The following is a 27734-nucleotide window of genomic DNA, read 5'->3' as shown; positions in this document are numbered from 1 at the left end:
AAGGATTACTTCTTTTGATGAGGAACAAAATCAAAACTCCACTAAGACCTCTTAAGCTCCAATATAATATTTTGCAGAGAAGGCGGGGGGGAGGAAAAAAAGAGAGGAAATATAGTATAATACAAGATTTCTTCATGCATAAAAAATGCAGCAGTCTTAGAGACAACATATACTACTAGGGGAAAGCACAGTTAATAGCTGCATAGTATCATAATCAAAAAAGTGGTAGTGAAGAAACCTAAATTCTCTATAGCAGCCTTGAAGATGGTTGAGTCTTTTCCTAAGAAAGCAGTCCCACAAGTATTTATATATGTACTTAAAATCACATGGATAGCTCAAGATACTAAAGTTGTGCAAACATGAAAATGTTTGCAAGACCACATGGAATTCAAACTCGAAATGATATCATAAAAATACTTGAGGTTAGTACTTTAGTTTTTGTACGTTTTATACTACCTAACTGGTGTAAAAATTATTTGGTGTACACTACTAGTCCATTAATGCATTATTAAAAATTTTTTAGACAAGTATTTTACGGGTACATACTTGCCTTTGTCGGTTGTTCTCTGGAACTCTGTTTTTAGCAGGTACTGGTGACAACTATCAAGTGGTATTTATAGCTTTGTTTTGCTCCCTACTGGAAGGACTAATCTCTTAGAAGCTTCATTCCAGTATCTCAGATTAATTTTCCACAAATTAACCTCAACAAATTCTAGTGCAGATGTTCTTTCATTGCAGGAAGTATCCCAGCTGAGATAAAGGTGCTGTATAGATAGGAAAAAGGGCAAGGGACAGTCATCTTTTTACTAGTCAGCAAAAGATAGGTGCAGCCAGCTTCAAGAAAAATAGATTCCAATTAATGATTCCAATTCCAATAAATTTAAGTCCAAAAAAAAATAAACATTTGCCTACTTCAGTTACTTTTCCTTTAATAAATCTGAATGGAATTTGAATGTGGTTCATCAGTTTTAAGATCTATTAGTTGTAGTTTTGTCTTTTTTGAGTAACTGCAAAAGGGAGTTTTACTAATCATTTTGTATGTTCACTCCCGAAATGCCTTTTTTGATCCCTTTGCTCTTTTCCAGTTACCTACGTTGTATTTCCTTATATACATGTATTTCTTTTCTAGGACACTAAACATTCATCAGCTTCAAGCTTTGTTTCTTCCCACAGATATTAAAGAACAGTTTGATTCTGCTCTCTTTTCTCTCGCTCAGTGTTATTAATTCTATACTGTTTTGTGATATAAAAAGAACTGTGGAAAAGAGGGGCAAGGACGGTAGAAATCTTTGCTAATAAACATAGTTTAGGTAGAAGGATGGTGATCAAAAAATAAGTGATCAACCCATCTATATTAATGTCTTTGTTATATCACCAAATAGTACAGGTCTTATAAGTATGTATCTGGTGAGACAAAATAAAAGTATTCTAATTTCAGGTTTCTATGTCAACAGCAGTTTGATTTCAGTGAAGTAAAAGCATCCCTCCAAAACACCATGCTTAGGAAAAAATATTCCCAACAGCTTCAACTGTCAACAAACCCAAAAGTTTAATCGTTTATATTGCACAGGGGAGATTTACGAGGCAGTGTATGCATTTGCCTATATTAAGACAAAACTGCATTAGCTTATGTATGTCAATAACAAGGCTTGGGCAGTGGCACAGTTGGTTTATGGCAATGCTTTTAGCCAAGGCTATCAATTCAAAAGGCTCAGTAAAGCCACATACTGATTTCAGCTGAGTAGGTGTCAAAAATCTGAATATGGATTAGACTTCATTATTGAATAACGTACTTAAAGAATTCTGTTCAGGCTCAGTTGAAGATGAAATAACAGATTTGCCTTTGGTTTGTAATTGGTTACAAACTGTCTTTTTGGATTATCTTGACAAAAATCTGTGTAAACACAATGGTAATGGATCAGTAATTCTGCAAGGTCACATCCTATTACAGATACTTAACTTGGAAAGCCAAATATGAGAGCAAAAATCTGTCTGTAAAAACAGATAACTTCTGCTCCAACTTGTTTCATGCCAATTCTGCAATTAAAAATTAAGACTGAGATTAAGTCTGACATCAAATGATATTCTCAAGTAGAAAGCTGTTTCAGAGTAAGAGAGCCAGAGAGCCAAAACTGTTTCTATGTCAAAAAAAATAATGACAAGAAAATTAAGTCTGCCAGCTGGCGCACATCAGAATTATAAAAACATCCAGCAGCAGAACTGAATGGAATGACTTTTTGAAAGCTCGTAACTAAGTTTCAATAATATTGTTACCTTCCCTCTTAAAACTCTATAAATAACTCACAAATGATTATCTGTTTTACTCTGATTATTTTATGCCTTCTAAAGGAGGCAAACACCATGGCAGCAGTAGTTTTCCCTCAAGAAAGAGACGTCCTTTCCTAGTAAAGGAAAATCTGGTCTGTCGAAGGTTCCCATTTAAAGCGTGGATTGAAAAAAACAAAAAAAAACAGCAAAGTTAGTGTTTAGTTCCTTTAATAGGCAAAATTATTTTCAACACACTCAACATTGATTTTAAGTGTAACAATATAGCATCTCAAGGCTGTCTTAAAGCTTAATGAATGTGCATAAAAAATGATAGCTAAATTTTATGGTTCCAGCAGTATTATAGTCTGTGATGTAACAAGTCTCTTATCTTAAGCATGCCTAGAAAACACATCATTACTAAATTTAATATTACAACCTGCCAAACTACTGAAGTTACTGAAGTAGATCAGTAGTTTGAAACTGTAGAGAGAACAAATGCAATGCAGGGAAACAGTTTTGCATCTGAAATACTTGTAGAGTGTATAACAAGTTTTCTCATGTTAATCTAGTGCCTTGCAGTTTGAAGGAATCCCATTGTGCCTTCAAAAACCAGCACCTTTTACGATCTCATTTTCATTATAATTTCATTATAATTTTCTACTTTCCTTTACAGTTCAACAGAACCACCATTTCAAAAGTGATCAGCTTGGTACCTCTTCTACTTGGTTTAATTTTACATTTGAGCTATAGTCATAGAGAGAGCAGTATGGATGTAAGGCATTAACATTTTTCTATTTACCAAATGCTTTAGGCCCACCTCTCTGAAGCGCTACTACCAGTGCCCTGTTTTCAGAGCATATGACCATTTGTGAGTGAAAATAATTTATATGCACAATGTAAGTTTTCTTAGAGTTACTTAAGGCGCTGTGTAGTAAATATTTCTTAATTCTTTTAAGACTTTCACAGTAACACCTGTCCTTCACAGAGCTTCACTTTTCTCTTCATCCAGTACTCTGTTCTTCAGTGTGCTTAGCTGGAAGGATTTAGTAATAGCTGTTCTTCTATAGTGTGATCTCAAAAAAACTCAATCCATTTTCCAGTCTTCCAAAATCAACGAAATAAGGTGTCATCTGACTTGAACAATATTTTCTCTGGCACACATTACACTCCTCCAGTCTGAGGTCCAAATTAGAATTTGTTATACCAGTCTTGTTAATTTCTGCAGACAGTTGGTTGACTTGACCTTTTAATCCAGCTAGCTTTTTCCATTAGAGGACTAAAATCATGGGCTGCAGGCAGAATTGACTTCAGTCAACAGGTTGTGAGGAATGAATGTGAATCATTACCATTCCAAATTACCAGTGCTCTGATCCATGTAACAGACCTCAAAAAAGTCACAGCAGCAGCCTATTTTTCTCAGCAGGACAGTCTGTGCAATGTCCTCGTCCCAGAGGACGGCATTTGGTCTCTGTAAGTACAGTCACTACAGCCTGTGCTGCCCTCTCTCCAAGGCAAAGGCAAACATCTAACAATGCCCGAGCACGGCCAGTCACTGTGGGGTAAGAGATGATTGTTTCATAATCCATTCGAGACAGCATTTGCTGTGAGCGAAGGACATCAAGGATGTGGTTGAGGCGTCCTTCTGTCATGCAGCTCAGTATGGTTCCTCTCTGGCAGGTTAATATTTGACAGCAGTTTCCTTTGCAGCAAGGACCTTGAGTAAAAAAAGGAAACAAAACAAGATCCACTAAGTGTTCATTTCTTCCAGAAGTTGTTAGCAAGTGGTAGTATCAACACTGATAAATGTAGCTCCTAGAAATATAAACTTAGTAGAGAAAGGAATAGAAAGAGTTAGTTTGTGTTCTTTGTTTATAACAACTACAGTGTATTTCCATCTTTTGTTTGAAACTCATGAAGAACATATTACAGAAGATAAGCATTTTTAAAGATTGTTTGGATTGTGTGAAGGGAGGAGATTTTCAGGTCTGGCCCTATTCTAGATCAAAACTTGCACAATGCAGTTTGGCTGAAAACTTTCCTGTAGAAAGTAGAAGAACAGCCAATAGGTAGTTCAGGACAGCAGTACTATTTGAAATGTATTGTGAAAGTGGGAAATCGAACATATATCTCAAAGCTGAACTAGTAACAAAACTAATACTTCTCACAAAAATGATCAAGAGCACTGTGCTCTGCCTCTTCACAGACAGCTTAGGCTTATGCCTATTAGAATACTCAGTACCAACATTAAGGTTTTTGATGTCCAGTAAATACCATACACCAAGAGAAAATTAATAGCTGCAGGCCGTTGTTACTTTGGAGAGCATGCCTCTGTCCTCTTTATTTCTGAGTCTGGACAGTAGAGTTATGCAATGAACTTTTCCTGTATGGACAAGTCTGCTGCTTTATCCTGAATTTATGCCATCTCTCAGTAATAAATGGAAGTGGAGAAGAATGGCCAGCCAGATGTAGGAGCTATCATAGGCCAATTTGAAAACAAAAAAACAAGGAACAGCTTTTCATCTTTAAGTAGAGCAGGCTTCACAAGTCAGAAGCTTTCCTACTAGGCAGTTTCCAGCTCAGTAGGAAAGTCCCAAACCACATAAGAAAGGAAATGAATGTTTCCTCCCCCTTCTCTGTAGTCACACCCCCCCTTTTTTTTTTTTGTCAATACCTACTTTTGTAGCACTATAAAACACCTTAAGCCCCCCCCCCAATTGTTTTTTTTTCCTGACTTTAACAAACAATGTATTTCATATCTCATGTGCTATATTTTCTGTGTTTTTTACTATTTATTTTTTTTCAAGCCTGTTCTCAGCCTGAATATGAACCTGGAAAACAATAAGTTAATGTTCACAGTAGCCAATGCCTGAACTTCTGAGGACAGGAGTAGCCATGTACCAATAGCTTCATTAGACATTTGTATTGTTTTTGGCAGTTATTACTCTAAAAATACCTGCAAGTGTGCAAGAGAATTCAGGAAAAAAATAATCTGTTTCTACCAATCTCTAAACAATCTGATCATCAATTAAAGCCTGATCTGGGAGAATGTTGTCCTCTCAACTGGAAATGGAGTCTTACCTGTCACTGCTTGTTCAGGGTGCGTAGTTTGTTGTTTGTGCTTAAGTGCCAGTGGTGGGTCCTTATGCTGACTGTTTTCTTTGCCTGCCATTGGACCAGATAATGGAGGAATACAAAAAGATTTTCTGCAGTCAGAGCCTGAGTGAGCTAGAAAAAAAAAAAGAATAAGATGCAACCCTTGGATTGCAACAGCAATTGAACAGTAACAGGAACCTAACTCCTTTTCTAATTAGCTGATAAGAAAATATGGTTATTCCTTCTAACACAGGGCAACAGATTCCAGAATGTATTTGTTCTGGAAAATTTGACAGGCAATATTTGATGTGCCAAGGAATGGCAGCTGTATATTATGGGTCAGGGTTCTGAAGTTTTTCAGAGAGGCTTTTTGATCTACACACTTAACCAAAAGATACCAGTGTCTCTGCTTTTCTGCAGTGAGCTCATGCTTCAGATGATACCAGTAGGTGGCAAAGCTCTGAGAATGGACAATTGTACTTGGAAAATGCATGTGCCTATGCAAACAACTAGTAATGTTTATCCTTTTCTTAGAATAGTTGGAGCTGAATATATACATCAAGGTAAAGACCTTTCTTTGTAGCATTCTGTGGGGTGAAGTTGGCTGGATCCATCTCAGGAATATTTTCTCTTCCTGTATGATTTGTATTGCTATCAAGTAGAATAGTTGACAAGCTTGGTAGTACAAGAGGGATTTTCTTGCTTGTTACTTTGTTGTTCTTTTGTGGACATATGACCTGAAAGAGATGAAAATAGGGAAGAATTATCCTCTTGGAAGCTCTTCCAAAACCTTTTCTAAACATTTTCCTCTTGAAATCTAAGGCTGTTTCACAGAGCAGAGTAAGGTAGGTATGAACCTGTAGACATGCTTAATTCGACTTCAGCTAGTTGCCTGTGATGCTGTGGCAGCACAGATCTGTAGGCTAGCTGTCCTGGATTTTACTTCTATCCTGTTCAGTTCTTTTGGTATTGGCAAGCCTGCAACAAGTGCCAAAATCACTTTGAAAATGGGAGTTAACAGAGTTTGTGGAGTGATCACAAAGCTGTTGTCATTGCTCTTTAAGAAAATTAGTTGCAGATGCTAGAATTCAGCCTCAGGCTTTTTTCCCAGATGACATTTTGAAAACACCACAAGAAAGGCTAGATTTTTGCCATTTCATTAGGACATTTTCAAGGAGTGGTTCAAAGTGACTGTTAAGTGGATAAGGTTGTTTTTGCAAGAGCAGAGTCTGCTACTTAGAAGGTAAAACAGGGTTTTGTTGGTTAACTGGATGTAGTTGCCCTAGCAAGGGATAGGGTTAGGACACTTAGCTGTAGAGTGTTTTTATTATGTGGTGTCAGCACTGTCAGGAGAAACAAGAAGCTCATGAAGTACTCTTGTAAAACTCTCAGATGCGTGCCATGTACTCACCTCCGAATTGTGTATGCCTGTCTGCAACGTGTAGATTTCTGAACCTTTGCATGCATTAATTGCTGTCTCCTAGAAAAAGTAGTACAAGAATGCCTATAAGAATACCCAATATTTGTTCAATTCACAGTTGTTAGGAGCAGGAATTTACACTGACATTATATATTATGTTCTTGGGTATGCTGATACATGGTGATAGTGAACTAGAGCAGCCTCACATTTTAAACACATGTAAGTTGAATTGTAGAATCTGACTTAAATCTACTCTGTAACTGTTTCTACTTTAAAATCCAGTTTGGGATCATGCAGGAAAAGGTGAGAATAGCCCTATAGTGAAATACTTACATTGGGCTAGCTATAACATGTCCTCCAAGTATCTAAACAGCAGGACCATCTTGTGTTTCATATGCCAAACTGTCTGCAATAAGGATGTGTTTACACTTGTAACTTTTTTCTATGTTGTATGTCTGCAACAGATTTGTTCCAGCTCTTCACAATTCACCAGTTAATGAATCGAGCAATTTTCAAGAATTTCCAGTAGCTTTTTCCCAGTCATTGTGGATATATTATTTGTCTAGTTACTTGAACAATAAATAATGCTCATTGCTAATTTAGCAAAGAGAAAAGCAGTCTTGCTCAATGGAGACTGAAGTATTATTTAGCAACATGTTGCCAAGTATTCCATAAATATAAATGGTAATAAAGTGACGTGAAGTATAGCTATGCCACCTATTAAAGCATTGATCAAGTCTGTTTTATAATCCCAGTATGTGATTGCAACATGTAGAAACAATTTAGCATGCAGTAACGTAGGTAGCTCACATAAACACAGCAACAAAATCAGTGATACAGAATGGGTTTTGTAAGTCCAGATGGAGTTGGAATACTTGGTCAAGGGTTGAAATGTGCCACTGTAGTTTCTCTACTGTGCCTAAGTTAACTAGATAGGCTATAGCAATTCTTGTGGCAGTCAGATTTGTGCCAGATTTCCTATGGCAACATAAGCAAATATGGAGTTAGCTGTGTCCCTCAGTTGTTTACCATTCCCCATCCATTCAGGAGGTATCAGAGAACCCTCTTAGACCTGAGGACATGCAGTGTTTTACATTTGAAACATGCCAACTTAGAAACAGTGAAGCAGACAGAAGAGTGCATTGCTGGAGCAGGTATTAACACTGTCCAGGTTTTGGAATAAATATCTTTAACCAGTACATACAAGAAAAATTGGCCTTGATCCTAGACTTAGTGTGTTCTGCTTGAAGCTGATATTTGTTCTCACTCATGTTTTCCGGTCTGATTACAGCTGGTGACTGGCAAGAAGCTATCATTTTTATAATCTCTGTAGCAATTGACAGTTTCTAGAGAAGACCAGCCAGAAAACCTTACAATACCTTTTTAAAAAAAAAACAAACCAAAACAAAAACAAAACAAACAAAAAAAAACCCCACACAATTCCTGAATGAACTTGAAGTGCCAAAAGGTAGTCTCTGGCATGTTCAGTAAAGACAAAGCTTTTTCCCGTTTTGGACCACAAAGACTGTAATTGAAGAATCAAGTAACATCCTTATACAGGAACAAAATGTAATTTTGCACTAACCTTTGCATCCATCAGACTGTAGATTGCATTAGATATTGCCTCCTTATTTATAGTAGTCAAAATTCCATTTAGAAGGTCTACACATTCTGCAGGAGGAATAAAGCATTTTAAAATAGCATGTTGCATATGAAAGTGTGTATGTATTTAGACAGTGTATTGCAACTAACCTCACTAAGCATGCTATTGAGTATTAACTTCATTATGTTGAGCAGCTAGATGAACTAAGTGAAATCAGTTCAAATACAGCTTGTACCTCATGCATGCTTTACTTTCCTTTTAGAACTGATTCTAAAGAACCATCAATTTTTCTTAACTGTTTATACAGATGTGCCCTTGCAGAAGGCTTACACACAAATATATAAATTTAACACAGTAAAACTATATGTAAGTGCTGAGGAAACAATTTGCATTATGTCTAGCTTTAAAAATTTGCTTAGTAGTCCTCAAGTATCATAGTCTTAATATTTCTTGTTCTGTTTTCATTAAAAAAGAGACAGGGTAAACATAACAGTTCCACTAACAAATACCAGTAGCACACCAAATACCAGTAGCACACCTCACAGGGAACTGGTTAAACACTGGAAATGAGAAATGCTTAAGACAGGTCAGTCTTTGTTAGACTAATGCATTTAGCCAATATCCTCTTTAGACCCACCTCCCCCCCATTTTTTAAGCATTATACTAAAATATAATCTCAGAGATCAGTAAGCCACCTCTGGTAGGAGGCTTCAGATAAAAAAAATCTACATTACTGCGAGGGTGATGTAAAGGCTGCTTTGCCCTCCACTTCAGATATTCTGTCATTGATTTGGAGTGCCAGAGCAATGTTCCCAGTAAGACCGTCTCAAGTATAGATCCTGTAAAGAAAGCCAACCCTGAATGTTACCTGCAGTATGTGGTCTGTAATCTGGTTCTTGATGCCAGCAAAGAGTGATAAAGTGCAACAGCGTGTTCCTCTGGGGCAAATTGCTTGGTATAAACTCCTCCGAAATCCCAGGCCGTAAGCCATTGCCGATTCCCATCAGAACTTCCAGCAGGGTTGTTTGACCTGCAATGGATGGGAAAGTGTCACCACAAAAAGACATTAAAGACATCAGAACTTTTAAAGTGATATTCATCATAAGCTATATCAGGTATATTAAAACAAAGGCTACTTTTAGAGGCAAAAATAAATATTTACTCTGCAGTTAATGGATGTTAGCCTTTAACAATAACCGTAACTAGTTATTGCAACAGGACATTTCAGGAGAGAGAACTGTCCTAACAGGAAATGACAAATGGATGTACCCATGCATTGTAAACTACATGCACAGACCCCTCAGATATACATCTAATTATTTAGGGTATATCCTAAGCACACAGTTTATATAAAGCTTTACACCTTATAAGAACATCAATCCTATTGTACAGAAAAAATACTTCAGGCAACCACAAGATGGCAGGCATAAGTGAAAGCTGTGTGAATGAATATTAACCTACTATTCCTATACAATATTTTTGAAAGGTCCTTCTCAGCCTACTAAACATAGGAGTCCTTTAATCAGCAAGCCATGCAGAACTGAGCCCATAGCAAAGGGGTCTCTTTGGCATCAACCTGCATAAAATAGGGATCATCCTTCTCCACTGACTATTATTGCATAGTGCTTTACAAACCATGTTCTTTAGAACTGCTTGCTATTATCTAAGAAGGTAAGATTCTCTCCTTTAAGAGAATTTAGCACAAACTGGCATTTCTTGATTGGGGATTTGAAATTCATGGCAACTCTAAAGTGAGCATACTGCACATCCTGCTAGCTACTTGTCACCAAAACATTGTCTGGTGTTGAAGTGACAGTGAAAAATAAGGGTATTGTTTCTCCCTAAAGGTAATCAGGAAACACAAATGAGTAACAGAGTGCTTCAACAAGCACAGAGAAATGCTACAAGTTGCGTAAGAAGCTACAGTTTTCACCTGCAGAAAAGGTCATCCTCCTGGAGACACAGAGGATCTGCTGAGGGATTCTGATCTTTAGCTCTAACAGTAATAGAAGGCAAAGGGACATCAAAAAAAAATGCTGTTTGTGATAAAATGATACACGAACAATAGAAATTAATACCTTCAAAAGGTTTCCGTCTGCTTAGGCTCTCCCAACACATTATTCCAAAACTGAAAAACATGAAGGAACATTCATTAACTTGGAATCCATATTTATGTTCTCATTACTCCCGAGAGCAAGTTTATTGATTTAAGACAGGAATTTTCTAAGACAAAGCCTATAAGAGTTCTTCCTAATTTGAAGAGATATTTCTCTGCATTAAGCTTTGATTTTCAAACAAGCAGTTCTTACAATAAATCAAGTTAGAACTATATATACACATGTTTTTTGAATAGGATCAGTTAGAATCACATTTCAGGTTATTACCTTCAATACATTTACTCTTGAAGATTTCAGAACCTTCTGTTGCCCTCTGTCACTTCTGTTCTGCTTTCAAGTAATTTAAATAGCAAGAAGGGGACATAATAGCAGGTACCGACAGGCTTGTCAGTTAAGCTACCAAAAACGTGATTCTCATCCCCTGCATGTCTGTTTTCTTCAGCAAGTTTTGCTGGAGATCCAGATACTTTTTTCCTTTTCTAATGAACTAGGAAGTATTCCAGTGATACCACAGCTCTGTATGTACAACCCACATCTAAGGTGGTCTAAAATACAGTTAAACCCTCAATCTGAAAAATTAGAGGCAGAAGCAAGAAGCCTGCAGAAAGAGAAAAAGCAGGCTAGATGAGTCAGAAGTAAAGCAGTCTACAGTGGAAGAAGCAATTCTAGAATAAACTTAATTGTATATTCATATATCTTGCTGTACTGCTAAATTACACGTGTAAGAGAATCCCCTATTCTGTTGTATTTCCACAAAGTCTGAAAGTGCTTTTACTTAAATACCCCTTAGGAAAATACGGTGTAACATGGATGTGCATGTAGCTTACATGCAACAAAGCCATAATTCATATGACACTTTTCTGTATTACACCACTATCTAGATGTGCACTTCTCATGCACTGAGTTATATCTGAGCATCTAAAATTAAATAAGAAAGACATGTTGGAAACTAATTATGGCACTTGAAGTAAGCCTCCTCTCTTCCGTCACAAAAGTCTTGTGTTTATGAAAAATCAGATCAGTTGCATCATTTATAGGTCTCAAACATGTGTTGTTTGACTCACCTTAGTGCCTGTCTCTGTGGCAATAAAGCAGGAGTTTTATTTGCTTAAAAGTTACCTGTAGCATTAGTCCACAGGCTCCATAAAAACAGATTATAAAGATGCATGTCCATACAGAAAATAGTTGCAGTTTGAGGTTGTCTCATTTTTCAAGACAGCTACAAAATATTTTACAGTTCCAAAACAGATGTGACAGTAGCTAGTCTTACTCATTTGCATAAACTACTAAAGTTAAGAAGAATGAATGTTTGAGTGGCTCAGTGAATTATCTGAGCAGGTTGCTTGGGACCTTAGTGGGACACTTGAGGTCTGGATTTTTATCTGGGCATGAACAGTTCTTCCTGAAATTAAGTCCAACAACAGTTCACACTTAGAAACCACATGAATTGTGGTCACTAGGTTCCTAAAGGCATTGGAAAATATTCTGGCAACTACATTAGTCTTAAAAATTTGGGTCCATTTGTAAGTACTTTACATAAGAACTTGTAGAACAGTTTTTAACCATAGGATATTATTCACCAAATGTGGGGAATTTCACATTTAATTCACTGCTGTAATCAGCCTCACATGGAATACTGTCTGATTACATTATATAAATCTGGCATTTTTATTGTAGTGTCTTTGCAAATAAGTATTTCAGCAACATTATAGGATCTAGTAAGGACCAGGTATGACCTGCCCTTAGAAATCCCATTTACCTGTAAATATCGCCTTCCTGTGAAGGAAGGCCACCTCTGAGTATTTCAGGAGGGATGTACACTAAATCCTGGCATTTTCTCTGATTGCAGTTCTGCAGGTCTGACCTCAGCTGCTGTTTCCTCCAGTTGGTTAGACCATAATCTGATATCTACAGAGACAGGAGAAAAGATTTTATAACAGTACTTCCATCTCAGAGCTAAATGTTTGTTATTAGAATAAATACATGCAACTATAGGGCAGTCACTGGACTTCACACAAACAGGCTATAAAAAGAAGTTCCCACCTTGGCTCTGTACTGCATATCCAAAAGGACATTGGAAGGTTTAAGGCTGCAGTGGCAAAAAGCAGGCTTGAGGCTGTGAAGATGATGCAACCCTTCAGCCACGTCTGACAAGATCCTTATGAGCAAGGGAAACGGAAGATCTGGGTACAGCTGATGCTAAAGAACACAAAGTACAGGTTTTGCTAGAGTGAAACTTCTACCATTCACATTTTCATTTTGACAGTAAACAAAAGTACAATGCAGAAGTTGAATAGCAGATGTGACTACTGTCCATAATTTACATGCTGGTTGCTCCCTTTTGGCTTAGCTTGTAATTAGATTTGTCACAAAAGATTAGTTCTCCTACGTACCTCATGGATGAGCGAGTGGAGGGATCCATTGCTCATCCACTCAGTCACTATCCCCACAAGTCCATGGTACTGGTAAATCCCAAGAGCAGGCAGGAGACGTTCAGACTTACAGCATCTGACAATTGCTATATCTTGAAGCAGCAGCTTCCTCTCCCTGTAAAAAGAGAGCTGAGATTAGAGGCTGGGTAGACTGAAGGGAATTTCAGCAAGACATAAGATCATGTAGATGATAGAAATGAGAAAGAACCATACAGTTGACACAATACTGGTTTTATTGGTAGAATTACATTGGCTTGTGCCATCTTCCAAACCACTGTAAGAAAATACAGCAATATCTTGTGTAGTGTATTTTTCTAGCTTAGTGTAAGAGAACCCTGAATAGATTAGCATGAACACAGGAGCACAGTTTGAAGCAGCATTTGGAATGCTAAGATGGGAAAAAGCTGATACGTGAGGTGCTAGACTATGAAAAATCAAGTTTTCCCTCATGAACTTGTATCCTTTTGCTTTTAGCGAGACCCACATATACAAGGAAATTAAGAGCTTCCATGTGTATCTGATGGCCTTGTCAAAGCATGACAAACTGAATTCATATTTGATAAAAGCAGTATTACTCCAATAGCTTTGTCATATTTAAGTTCAGCTGCAGTTGGATTGCATACCTGAATTCAAGTAGTCTGCATTTACAGGGTGTAATGAAGCCTTGCTTTGATCATGAGAAGAGTAAGATTTTTCCAAGAACTCCAGGCAATTAATTCCTTGTGCAAGGGAAACACCGCATTGTTGATTAAATTGGGCATTCTTAGGGAAAATAACTCCTGCCACACTTTCAGCTTTTGTTGTATATTTGTTTGTAATTATCTGTGTTACTTTTGAGCTGAAAATCCATTGGAATTCATTCAAAATTCAGTTGATTTCAACAGACCTGGAGCTCATTCTCATTATCCTAAGTCATCAGACTTCAGTTTCTGTTTCTCATATTTGTGGTACTGATTCACAAGCCTGTAAGCCAATCTCTGTTAGTAATTTACAGCCCCACCTGTTTTAGCACTTATTTCCACAAATCTAAGCATTTATCATCAGCACACAGTTGAAAGTTTTACAGGCAGAGTAGGCTGCAGCTTATTCTCCTTGTTTTCCTATACCCAGTGTGATGCAAACAAGGGATCAGAATGGTAGCAGAGAGAAAAGCAGGGCACAGGCTTCAGTCTTAGGGAAGAAGTTTAAGTGACAAGATGCCACCAAATCAGCATAGCATGTTAAATTCAAAGAGGAGCAAGATGTTGATTACTGTGAGTTGATTTAATTACAGCTTATGTTTTAAAGAAAATGTGAACAGGAGATGGAGAGTTGATTTTTCTTTAAACTAGCTACTAAACAAATAACATTAGATCAGATTACAAAATTGCTAGACTTCTACTGCCTAAAAACCAAGCAGCTCCCTAGAAACAAAACAAAACCTTACGTGTTTAAGTTTTCAGTTTAAATTGACAGTGATACTGTCAAAATGGCAGCAAATGCTGCCAGAATTCAGGAACAAATAAGTTTATTTTTTTAAATCTAAAATACTGTTTTTCCTCCTGTCTTTATAATGGAAGAAGTTAAACACTATGTATTCCACTAAGACATCTGAATTTTACTTTTAACAAAAGTTACCTCAATTGCAATGTTCTCAGTTAACAAATGAGTTGTAACTAATCCATTGCTGCATATCAGACTCTTTTCCTGATAAACAATCAGGTCAGTGATTTCCCCTAAAATGCTTCTGTCTTGCTTCATCCAGAATATCTTGGAATTATTCTCAGAAACTTTCTGTGCCTTTGTCACCCCACTGGAATTTTGTGGCAGATAGGCAGATGCCCATCAGCTGCTAGTGGTGTGGTTTTGTAATTGGGACATATATACACATCTCACTGCTCCGCAACCCTGACCCTTATCCTTCCCTCCTTGCACTGCTCTATTTCCTCACGTGCACTTGCTGGTTTAGAGGAAAATCAGCTGAGGTCTCTTTCTCCAGAAAGTGTAATGCCATACGTGGCATGCTCAATATTACTGGTCAGGGTCTGAAGACATTATTGTAATGGAGATAATGAATGATTTCAGGATTAATCTCTACTTTTCTAAAACTCATAAAAGGAAAAAAAAAAAAAAAAAAAAGAAGTAGAGCTTGTTTTTTAGTATTACTGCATCTGATTTGCCTCTTGGCAAGTTGGGAGTTCTAGGAATGGAGAGATGTTTAGGGTCAGATGATTGTGGGCATGCCATGATTCATTCTGGTACTATCAGTGCAGTTTTGTGTTGCCAGCCTGCATGGATAGCAGACCAAAGAAGACACGTACCTCTCTGCAGCATTCTGGCTGGTCAGCAGCCTCACGGAGATCTGTGTGTTCCATGAAACATGGAAGGCTTTCAGTGCAAAGCCTGAGCCTGTCCTGGTCAAGGTAAAGCTATCCAAATCCTCCTGGGCTACTACAGGCAATGGTTTGGCCATTTCTAGATGGCTGCCTTGGGAGAAAAAATAGCAGAAATAAGTTTTTAGGCCTACTTTTTGTCACTACCAATAAAGCACAGTGAAGTTGCACCACCCCTTCCCAAATAACCACTATCCTAATCCTAAAAGGTAATTCCTTTTACCACTCTGTATCAGACTTTCCTTAAAAAGACAGCGAAAATGTGCCAATTGCAGAGGACTGTCCAGACCATAACTTACCATCCCAGGCCACAAGGTGCTAATTAATTTTTTTTTTTTTTTTCATATTTCCATCTGATCACTTGGAAATGCAGGGCCATTATTTATAATATAAAATGTGGCTTTAAAGTGATACTGAATTATGTAGACAACAAATTAGTATCCATCAGTTGTGTGATGGATAGAAATGTAATTTCATAGAATATCCTGAGATGGAAGGGACCCACAAGTACCATGTACATAATAACGCAAACAAACATTTAAGTAATCAAAATGATTTATTCAGAACTCCAAAGATAGTACAAAGAGGCTAAAATAATGAATATGGGATCTAAACCATTCTTGAACTTATGTATTTCTATTTAAAATGGAATTAAGTACAGCTATAACAGTTCTTGAAACTCTCGCTAGTTTGCTATTTAGATTAAAAGGAAGAGATAGCAACCAGCTCCTTTTTGGATTTGCAAAACCTTGTTTAACTAGAGATTCTGTAAAAATAAATGAAAAGCAATTCAGTTGTTCTGTTACAAACCATGACATGCTGAGGAACACTGTCCCTATATTCAGGTTTCTACTTCTTTTTCCACACCTGGACTTAGAGTTGTTTGCTGGTAGTCTCCAAAAGAATTTGACCCTAAAATGAGAGATCTTATTTAGGCAGCACTTCACCAAGGCTGCTAAAGTTGTTGGAAGTACTAATCACAGAACATGACATGGTTTAATGAAATTACAGAGAAAGTTTCCCTAACTTGCAAGTGTGGTACTAAAGCCATTTTTCCAATAGATCTACTCTTTTTAATGCTTTTCCTCCTACACCCATTTCAAAGCTCACTGCCAAATCACAAAATCAGTGTTTCTTCAGCAATTTCTGCAATAAAGGACATTAAAAGCCTCAGCCAAGTTTGTCATCTTCCCTTAGCTGGGGTGGGCAGGAGGGAGATTGTTATAAAGCCATTCATTTCATGTTCCTAATGTTAAAGGCAATTTTTCAGAGTAATCTGTAGCAAAGATGTTTTCCTTGGGACACGAGAAACTTTTCTAAGTTAAGCTAATATTCAAATGTCCAAGTAAAAGAAATTGCAAGCTAAAGTTCACTTACCTCCGAAAATACAGGCATAAAAACTACAAACACTGTAGTGAAACTGCTGCAGATACCCGGTGCGAGTCTGTTTCATACAGCACTCAAAGACAGCTGGAGCTTTGCTGCCTATGAGTCAGCTGTATTGTTTATCTCTCCTTTTATTGGCTGCCTGCAAACATCTAAAATTTCCTGGTAGGTTATCTACGCTGTAACTCTTTAGTGACCGCAGCTGTATTTTCACAGGCTGATTTGTTAGCTGCCTATAATCGAGAGAGATTATGGAAAAATATTATGGATAACTGTTTTTTTCCCCACACACCATGAAGAATCCCAACAGGGAAAGAAAGCTCGTACAACACTGAAAAACACTGTATTGGATCCAAGCCAAATATAGATGTGTTTAGAGCTGTACACAGATCTTGTAGCCAGTGCTTATCTCTGCAGTACATCAACCCTACAGCCCAAGTACAAAATCCCCTTAAACTTTTTAAGTCAAGTAGAGCTTAAAACAGGCTTCAAATTGTCATTTGTTTGGTTAGAAGGGAGGTAAGCAAAAAAAAAAAAGGGGGTTATGTCAGTCTGCAAAGAAATCAGGATCCATTAGCTGACAGTAGTCTAGCTGAAAGGGATATGGGGGTTATGGTGGGTTATGGTTGATGATGAACCCACGGCATGCTCTCATTGCAGATGGGGAAATTGTGGACCAGGCTGTGTTAGAAGTACAGTTAAAGTGAGAGAACTCATTATGCCTCTACAATGGTGTAAAAAAAATTATGCCTCAGCAATGGTGTGGCAGCATCTAGAATCCTACAGTCAGTTTTAGGGCCTTTGGTTCAAAGAAAAATGTTGAGAAACTGGAGAGGATGCAGTAGATAACAACCAAGATTGTCTGGGCCCTAGGGCGCATAACTTAGAAGCAGAGATTGAGGGAGCTAGGCTTATTTAGTCAGGCAAAGAAGGAGGTTAAGGGATGGTCTTCTAGAGGTCTGCAACCACTTGGAAACCCACTATGAAAATAGAGCCAAGGGGCAGGTAGCAGCCAGTGGCATAGGGAGAAGTTTCAATTTCTGAGGTTGAGGTCAGATGCTAGAAAAAGCTTTTCCACCAGGTGGGTAACGCAGCAGTGGGCCACTCAGGCTGTGGGGTCTCCATCCTGTAAGATTTTCTAGATTTAGCTAGGCAAAGCCACAACTGACCTGATCCAGCACTGCCACTGGTCCTGCTTCAAGCAGGAGGCTAGGCTAGAAATCGCCAGAGGTATACAATATCTGTAGCTTTGTGACAACTTTGCAAGGCCTAATAGTGTTCCTGCTAGGCTTATACTTTCACTCTGAAGGGTGGGATTGCTGGATGCAGGGTGGAGACTCTAGGAAAAAGCAGTCATTTGGGTTGATCAGGTTTATTCAGCTTTCCACTCCTTGCAGAGTGTCTTTATTTATAGTCCAACTCCAAAAACAGCTTCAGTCAATGAAATTGTCCACAGACTTCTGTGGGTTTGGGGTCAAATTCTAACCCCAAGCAGGGAGGGAACAAGTGGTAGGACAGTTACCCAATCCTCCTGTGATGCTGGGAAAGCCCCATGTATCTAAAAATCATGTGGCTGGGACTCTGCAGCTTGAGAGGAAGCATGCAGCAAGCAGGAAGCGTGGAGTGCACCTTCATGCGCAGTGAGTTATTTCCTGAAAGCTATCTAAACAGCTTCAGCTTTCCCTGCTCAGCACACCACTCCAAAAGTGAAATTAGTACAAGGGAGGTGAGCCAGCAAGGTTAAACAAGTGGGCAGTAACAGTCCTGCAGAAAGCAGGAAATGGGGCAAGTTGCTGGAGCTCCAGGATCCACTTTGTCTTAGACTTCAATTTGTCAACAGTGCATTCATTGTTGTCTACAGTTCTACAAAATGCACGTTATTAATGTTTTCCCTTCTTTAAGGTACTAGCCTGTCAGGCAGACTCTACTACAGGAGAATCACTGCTGCTAAGAGTCCTTACAACTAATTAAAGAACCTTCTTAGAGGAATCTTTGTAGAGAATTTAAAGGACTTAATTTTTACAAGTTCTTTGACAGAAATAGTGTGAGTTACTTCTGTATTTTTAGAGGGTCACGTGCTGGGGAAGCTGAGTACTGGAACAATCCCACATTTGATTACCCCTCTTGACTATTGTTTTCAGCTTAAAAAAAAATAAGCTTCTAAAGCTTGCTTTTAATCCATGTTTGCAGAAACCAGAAACAGGCAGGCCAATTTTTAGTGTGGGTCTGAACTAACTAAATATTTATTACTGATTAACATGTTCAGTAATAGCAAGAAAATTGATTGGTGTTTTAACTACACATCGTTTATTCAGGGAAATATAAAACCTCTCACTTAATATGGAAACTAATAAATACTTAGCAAGGAAAAAAAATCCCTGGAGGGCCATCACACAAGGGCCACAAGGGCCATCTTATACAGTAAATAGAAAAATTTAACAAAAATAAAGATTGGTTTGACTGTCAGAAGTAGTTTCTAGTTTATTTTAATTTTTTATTTTCAGTTACGGAAAATAGCCAGAATAAAGCATTCCAGAAAGGATTAATGCATACAACAGACTTACTGAACCTTTCTAACCTATGCATTTCTCAATGCAAACTGTTTTTTTCATCATTTGCAAGCTAATACAGTACAGGGGAAATGCAAACACGTGGATGGTCTTAACATCCTGAAAGTAGAAATAATGGTGATGCCTAAAGGATATCATGGTTTAAGACAGGAGTGGTTTGTAGGCCTCCACCCCTATAATAAGAGTGAACCCAGTTCCATTCAAATGTAAAATTAAGTGGGAACTTGACAAGTAGCTGCATTAAAGGAGGACCACAGCATAAGACAAAGCATTAATAGAGCAAGGATGCACAATGAAAGAATGACACAGTATCAGAAGACTGAAGCATTCAGATGACCCAAATACCAAGACGTCTGACACATGTTCAGTAAATACTGCACTTTGATATTTGATGGGAGAGTTCCCATCATCATTTCTCAATCTGGTTATTCCAGTTGAGCATCCGTACAGGATAACTTGTGGAAAGATGGGTTCTAAGGTGCTATTTCTTTTTTGCTCCTAGTGTATTTCATGAGGTCTTGCGAGAAGTGAATATTAAACTGTTTGTTAGGCTTCAGATGTGTAGGATTCAAATGCTCTTTATTTCACCTTTATAAAAGGTAAGCTGAAGTGCATGAGTGCAGCCAATGATATAATCGTACTGCTTTAGAAGATAGGACTCCAAACAGGCACAAATTTTACCTGCCCTAATGCAAGGTACCTCTTCAAGGTGCAAAATTATGCTGTCCATTTCATGGATTTGCAGTTGAACTTACATGTATGCTTCCAGTTTCTTTTACTGTTTTTTTTTTTTTTTTTTTTTTTTTTTTTTTTTTTAAAGAAAGTTTCTTCAACCACCCATCCCATGCTATTTTGGAAAACAGTCATAAATTCACCCTGACAGTAATGATATGACTAAACAAAAGTATCACGGCTGCTGGCCTTAGGCAGTTTCCATAAAATAAAGATTGCCAAGCACCTCTGCTAATTAATGGCACCATAGAAATTTATTAATGCTTTACCCAACTATTTTAAATAGTGGAATCTTAAACAGGTGTCCCATAATTTGTCTTATTCACAATTACAGGAATTATGAAGTTTTCCTAGACTACAGAAAACTATCGTCTTATGGTACCATATAGGAATCTGTTAAATGCTTCGTAAAACAAAAGGCACGCTAGTCCACATCCCAAGAGTTTGTGATCTGTTTTGGAACGTGGTGTACTAAGCAGTGTTAAGACAGGGTGGAGAAATGCTAAACCTCCAGATCAATTACGTACCTGCAGATAAATAGTTCCAGTAAGGCTAATGGTGAAATGGCAGAGCCCTAGATCGGATGACCTTTCTGTGAATGTGTAGCACAGGTATGCAAGAAAACATAAGCAGACTTTCAAAGCCTTTACAAATGCCAAGCAAAACAAGCCCTTTAATTTGCTTGACCCTAAGTGCTTTGGTTTTCTACCTGAAAAGCCTGAAATATGAAAATGTGAGCACAAATAATCAATTTTAAAAAAAAGTCTACCAAATTAGTACCAACTCTTATTTATTTATTTATTTTTTAAATCAGCATAAGGCATAAGTAAATTTCAAGTCAGAATTAGATTCATTATGGTCCCAAATTAGGAGACAATTCTACATTTAATTGAAAGGTTAGAATATTGCACTATGTGCCCTTCACCTTTAGTAAATAGTCAAGGTTTTGGTGTCCGAGGGAGGATTAGCAGTCAGCAGCTTTAAAAAAATGTGCACAGCGCACAAACCATTTGAATGGAAACTGAGACTTGAGCTTGAGGGATGACAGAACAGGATGAAGCTTGAGGAGAGCTGGTTGTGCTCTCTGCATTCTTACTGACCTACTGTCCTCTCTTAGTCACTTCATGCCTTTCTTTCCCACTTTATTCTCCCAATTCTGCTTGTATGGCAATTAGCATATTATGTTTGGGTCTCAAGGCAATGATAGAATCTAGTTGGAAAACTATATTTTATCCTTGTCCTTTCACCTCTTTCTTTCCCCCTCATTTCTTCCTTCACTTTCTCCTCTTCAAACCTTCATTTCATTCATATTCCTATACCTTTTCTACCCATTTCTTTTTATATCAGTCTGTCCGTTAACCTACTTGTCCTGTCAGGATAAGTCAACTCCTCACACAATTTTTTCTATCATAAGATGCATCTCCACATGGAGTTCAGCAGAAGAAACAATTTGTCAGTAGGCCAGGTTTTTCTTATCTTCCCTATATCTTCTACCTTCTCCTTTGCCCAGTGAATGTATCACAACTAAAGTACTTTCTCTGGAGAGATGTTGGCTTTCATTTGTATTTTTCCACTGTGGGGCTTTGCTTCCCCTCCCTTTCAAGTTATCACCAATAGATACATTAAAGGCATCTGAAAAATGCAAATTGCTATTGACTTCCTTTTAAATGTTTATATAATCAAGTCTACTTGCAGGCTACTTGCATTCGCTATTTGCGGTGCCATGGAGAGAGAATTGTGAAAGTCCACTGACGTTTGCTGGAGCAATTCATTCATCTAGCAAAACACCCTGCTTATAGTGAAACTCTGCCCTACTGAAATGGACTTCTGTTGAGTTCACACTGTTTGAATTTGGTCATTAACATACTAAAATGGAATCTAGTCCCACGCTCCAGGAGATGAGTACTTCCTCCTCTCCTGTGGAAGTCAGCCAAAGTATGTAAAAAAAAGAATTTACCTTGGTTTCCCAACAGTCTTTCGAACCACAAGTGTCACTGCCCTGTGCAGATCAAAGCCGCCTTTGTCAATCTGTGAAATTTTTAACTGGGCTAGAATTCGTCAGTTGCATAAGTAGTGAGATGAGACAGTGCCTAAAGGAGGAGAGAAGCAGCTCTTTTTTGGCAAAAATCTACTTAAGGGACTTAAATCCTGTTAAAAAAAATACTACTTAAAACATCAGTCCTTTGCAGTTCTGACAGATCTTGCAATGATCATTTGGAAATTGCCAAAGCAAAACCCTCTGAAACCATCTTTGTTACAGACCCAGGAGTTTGGAAGAAAATTAAGAGCACAAGACTTTTTCTTTTTTTTTTTTTTTTTTTTTTTTTAATTTTCTTTTTTTAATAGCAGTTCCATAGCAGACAAGTAGTTTGAGGGGCTGAATTTGAGTGTTTGAGATGCAACATTGCATATGAACTCCTCCACTCTTGCTAAACATTATAATCTTTAGCTTTTATTTAGCACTTTCCACCTGTTAACTTTTATTTGCTTAGTCCATAGAAATCACTGTAATTTTTCCCATGAAAGTGGTAACAGGCACAGTGAGAGACATGTAGGCAGCTTCCAGACAGGCTGGAGAACCCAAGTGCTGTCTGTCCTTGGTAACGTGTCACCCGTTCAGCAGTCTTGCTAGCTCTCTTCAGAAGGCAGCATTGATCTACAAAGATGCTTGGGCCAAAAATAGTACTGAATAGTCAGATGGTTTAGAAAATCCATATTTGCATTAATCCATATATGCTTTACTGTGTTGTTATCATGGCAATGCAGCATAATCTTCTTTTGGGACTGGTATCCTGACTTTTCATCCTCTCAGTTATTTAACTATCCACTTCAATACGGCAGATAACTGAAAAGTAGACTGTTCTTGTAACATAACCTTTAATTACTTAGTCTTCTGATTTTTAAGCTGAAAATATGTGGCATGAATGAAAAGTGGGATTGTTATGGTAGGCTTTTTTGTATTATGTTCCTTTCAGGAAGTAGCAACAAAAGTGACCCATCTCAAATTCCCCCTTTGTGTTGTGAGACAAAAAAAACACTGAAGCTTATCAATTTCAACTGACTTACTCACCCACTTCCTCTTGGCTTCCATTGTACATGAAAACAGGTAGCAAAAAAACCCACATTTGTTTGGAAAAAAAAAAAAGAGAAGCATTTAGAAATTGTGAAAGAGAATCTGCAGACAGGCTCTGGGAAAAACTGGGATCTTTCCAGGTTACGTAGATGCTAGACGTAAGCTCAGATTCATAACAAAGAAGCAGTTGGCATTAAATGAATATTGCCACAGCAGTATACACAACTCCAGACAATATTTTAAAGCAAAATGCAACAGTATGCACTTAGTAGTCTGTACACCAAATTTAGCGAGTCACTGGATTAATGGGTAGTGGTTGTACAGCCAGTCAGAAGCAAAACAAACAGATAAAGTGAGCAAAGAGGATCCCATGAAGTTCAAAGGAAAACACCAGGTTCCACACACAGCAGGAATAACCTTGTACCAGCACATGCTGGGGCCAACCAGCTGGAAAGCAGCACTGCGGAAGAGACCTCGGGGTACCTGGTAGATAAGCAGCTGAATGTGAGCCAGCAATGTGCCCTTGTGGCAGAGCAGGACCAGAAGCATCCCAGGCTGCATCAGGAGGAGTATTGCCACCAGGTCAAGAGACATCTCCCACAGTACTGAGGAGACCACGTCTGGAGTTGTATCCCCACTTCTGGGCTTCCCAGAACCAGAAAGGCACGGACGTGTTGTGGTGAGTCTAGCAAAGGGTCAGGAAGGTGGTTAAGCAATTGGATTATCTGGCATAGGAGGAGAAGGTGAGAGAGTCGGGACTGTTTAGCTTCAAGATAGATCTCAGAGGGATCTTATTGATGTATAGCCCTGTGCCTACTGGTGGCACAGACCTCATTGTTACTCAGTGAAAGGACAAGAGGCAATGAGCAGAAAACAAAATACAGGCAACAATTTCTCGATTCCCAGTCTATTGAGGGAATAAAATATACCATTTAACTCTGTACCATAAAACATGAGACACTTTCAACAAAAGTAGCTAGTCATCCATGTGGATATGACCCTGCTAATGAATATAAATATTTTAAAACATTTCCCTTGAACTGGTCTCTTGACTAATTGCTTAACTGCATGAGCTGGTAGTCATATGTAGCAATATTCTTTGATGTTAGGGTACACAGAAAAGGCTGTTTTACATCAAGCTGATTAAACAAAGTCAAAACTGACAGGCTGTATAAGCACAGCTCTCAGGTTTTTGGAAAAAACCTTTCTGAACAATAATTGAGCTGTAGTTCTGAGAATGGAGGTGACACAGTAAATAGTTTCAACTGTTTAACACTGTTATTAGCTTTGAACTGTTGAAAAAAATTATGAGAAAACTTCACTAAGAAGAATGAGCTGCAGGATTCCCTCCCTCCCTTTTGCTAGGGCTGCCACAAAGCTGTCAAGTATGTTAAAACTTCACATGGAAAACATTTACTACAATCTGGTGCATCTTATGATATAAATGAGGGACTTCTAGCAAGTCTGGTTAGCTACCTACACATTCGGGTAAGAAAGTCAGTGGAGATGAAACTCATCTTGAAGCATCAAGAGGAGACAAGGCCTGTTTGAGATTTTCTCTATGGAAATTTTTATCATGTGTAGCTTTCAAATAGTGGGGAGAGTAGCATTGCCTAAGTTGTTTGCGTTTTTGCTCAGGCTGCCTATTTTCAGAGACCTGTCATTGCTTCCTGAGTGGGAAGTGAGACAAGCAAACAACATTATAATAAAAATAATAAGAAACAAATATGGAGATATTCATGGTTGAGCAGCTTTGTTTTTGCTTTGCCTTCTAGCCACAACTCTAAAGGCTTAACATCATCTAAAATGGGGATTTCCACAGTTGGCTCAGGATTGCATATGCACTTGTATCACTAGAAGCTGGCTTAATGTAAGAAGGCGGAGTCCTCAAAAAGACCCCACAAATACCATATCAGATACTAAATATTATATGTTATGGCCACATATTTAAAGAAATATTAATATTATACTGGTATCCTGAAGCGTGTCTAGTTTTGTGCTTTTGACTCTAGGGATGTGGTGTTGTCCAGAATAGAGATACATTCTTTTCCAGTGCCTGTTTTCTCCAGACTCTAGAGTAAGATGCAGAGAGCCAGCATGGAAATCTTCAGCTAAACTTTGATATTGTCAGATGTTAAATGTTTAAGTTATATACAATAGCTGTTTTCATAACTATAATAGGTAAATTAAGCCTGGCAGCCTGTTGTGGTTTACCTCCAGCAGGTAGCTCAGTACCATACAGCCACTTGTTCACTCTCCCCAGGTAGGAAGGAGAGAATCAGAAAGGTAAAAGTGTGAGAACTCGTGGGTTGAGATGAAGACAGTTCACCAGGTAAAGCAAAAGCTGTGTGTGCAATCAAATGAATTTGCTGCTTCCCATCAGTAGGCAGGTGTTCAGCCACTTCCAGGAAAGCAAGGCTCATCACACGCAACAGTTTCTTGGAAAAAAACAGCATCACTCCAAACATCCCCCCTTCCTCCTTCTTTACCCCAGCTTTTTTTTACTGAGCATGATATCACATGGCATGGAACATCTCTTTGGCCAGCTGTGTTCCCTCCCAGCACCTTGTGCACTCCCAGCTTCGTCACTGGCAGGGCAGCATGAGAAGCTGAGAAGTCCTGGCCTCTGTGTAAGCAAGCACTGCTCTGCAACAACTAAAACATCAGTGTGTTATCAGCCCTATTTTCATCAAATATCCAAAACACTGCATCATATGAGCCTCTATGAAGAAAAATAACTCTTATCCCAACCAAAACCATGATACAGTCCAATTTGTGTTGTTACATGTGGCTTCCAAAAATTAAAGTTATCTAATTTTGTATGTTTTTTCCCCTGTAGGTCCTTCCTTTCCCCTTCCCCTCTCCCCCCCAAATGTCATCAAGAAGATGAAGTCAGAAGTTTATGTGCTTTTTTGAAGAGCAATTGCTCAACTTTCCTGTCCTACATCTTATATGGAATCCAAAAAAAATATATATGTATATATACATATATGGAACTGTGTTCTTACTCAGATCAGGTATAGCACAACTCAAAACCTCACCATGCTCCTGTAGTTGTGGTGAAGGTTCCTGATGCTCAGTTCCTGATGCTTTCAGAAAGCACGGTAGAGTCTCTCTGTGGTGTCATGTTGTGATGCTTGTGTTACTAGCACGCAACAGATGGAAATAAAAGTAAGCAAAGCAATCAGACAGGCTGACAGCAGTGAAAGACAACATTAACTACAACCATTATGTCACAGTTTATTAATAACAATTCTAAGTCTAATTGAATTTAAGACTTTACAAGCAAAGGTTTATGAGCTTCCTAAAGCTTGGTGTACAAGAAACACAGTGCTGAGCCATCATTACACTCTTAGTCCATACCCTTTCTATTGTATTGTAATAACTTCAAAAGTCTGAACTATATTTTATTCAGGAAGAAGATTCCCAAAGAAAGTGACTTCTCAGAAGCTGTTTGGAAACAAGGAGCTCAGCAGAGGAGAGAGAGTGCATATACATGTATGAAGATGAAAGAGTGGTGCAATAGTAAGAGGTAAGTTCTTTTGAGACACTAAAGAACCTTGTTACTAGGTTCAAGGTTCATGTTGCAGCTGTAATATACTTGAGTTTAAAATGCTAGATGCAAGTCAAAATTCTTTAAGAAGTCATACTCTTAGTTTCATCACTGCTGGAGCTACTTATAATTCAAATAAGCTTTTAATCCAATATATCCCAGCTGTTCTTTGTCTCACCTAAATTCAGCTGTGCTTGACTCCACTTTTTTTGTTTACAGAGCAAAACCAAACTATAAGAGAAAGTCTACCATAATGATTTAACCTATATTCCCATTCTTCTTTGCCAAATAGATTATCTATTTAACTAAAACATGTACTACGTTCCTTCTTTTTGTCAGTGTTCACAATTACTAATATCAGAGCGCAGCAAGAACAGGTTACTCTGCAAGGGAAAGTGAGCAGGGATCCACAGGGGACAGGGTGCAGGCAGGAGCAGTGCACTTACCAGCAAAGGCTGCCATTCCTAAACAAGGGGAGCAGAGCAGGCTTGGGGGTTACCATGCAAGTTCTGAGCAAAGAGGCAGGTCTGAGGGCAAATCCAGATCAGCTCAGCACAGATAAGCCAACAATGTAGTACAGAGGAGCAAGAAGAAAACAAAACAAAACAAAACAAAAAACCACCAAAGCCATGAGCTTAAACGTGGTTCCTGGGCCAGTGGACCAACAGCACATGGGTGGGGGCTCCAGATAATGCTGATAAGGGCATGATAATGCTGATAAGGGGGGCTGTTGGTGTTCTCAGGGCCCTGAGAGACAATAAATTCATGTAGCCATAACTTTTCTTAATAGGTTGGTCCTTTAAAAGTAGTGGTTATATAAAGGGGTTTAACCTGGATTTGTTAGGTTGGAATGAGTTTTCTATTTGTAGTTGTTTGGTAGGATCTACTTCTGAATGTTTAATACTCTAAGCTTAAGAATAATAGGTTTAATAGTATTGCGTTGCTTTTACATTTCTGACTGGCAATTGGTCAGAGTAACCTACAGAGTTTAATATCATTGTCTCTTCTTAAAAGTCTCTAATTTTAATACTCAGCTTATCTTCTCCATTATCTTTTTGGTGGTAGTCCTCAAAAATTGTGTTATGATATACTGGTAAATAGTGTTTGTTCCCCCC

The 27734-nt window shown here is 38.2% G+C and overlaps 1 protein-coding gene and 1 long non-coding RNA gene across 4 annotated transcripts in view; one reads left to right on the top strand and one right to left on the bottom strand.

Annotated features, from left to right (window-relative positions):
• LOC311443439 overlaps positions 1–27734 on the top strand; it is a 56376-nt gene that overhangs the window by 9423 nt on the left and 19219 nt on the right. Inside the window, exon 3 of the long non-coding RNA XR_014697274.1 lies at positions 26482–26598. This is a non-coding gene — a long non-coding RNA (uncharacterized lncRNA). The remainder of the gene's footprint in view (positions 1–26481; positions 26599–27734) is intronic.
• LOC311443431 (receptor-interacting serine/threonine-protein kinase 2-like) lies at positions 2480–16821 on the bottom strand. Of its 3 annotated transcripts, none has more exons than XM_084533591.1 (13): positions 16683–16803; positions 16116–16217; positions 15234–15395; positions 12895–13048; positions 12545–12700; positions 12261–12409; positions 10463–10512; positions 9253–9414; positions 8367–8452; positions 6773–6841; positions 5933–6098; positions 5347–5493; positions 2480–3982 (listed from the first exon to the last, which is right to left on the bottom strand). In XM_084533591.1, exons 2-13 carry the CDS (start codon positions 16121–16123, stop codon positions 3663–3665), a joined length of 1629 nt encoding a protein of 542 aa, XP_084389717.1. In that variant the 5' UTR covers positions 16124–16217; positions 16683–16803; the 3' UTR covers positions 2480–3662. The 3 variants fall into 3 exon arrangements, with proteins under 3 accessions (XP_084389717.1, XP_084389718.1, XP_084389716.1); XM_084533592.1 differs by having other exon boundaries at positions 15234–15399; positions 16683–16802; XM_084533590.1 differs by lacking the exon at positions 16116–16217 and having other exon boundaries at positions 15234–15399; positions 16683–16821.

This window comes from Aythya ferina (genome assembly GCF_964211825.1).
Source record: "Aythya ferina genome assembly, chromosome: 12".
NCBI lineage: Eukaryota > Metazoa > Chordata > Aves > Anseriformes > Anatidae > Aythya > Aythya ferina.
This window is presented reverse-complemented; position numbering and strand designations above follow the sequence as displayed.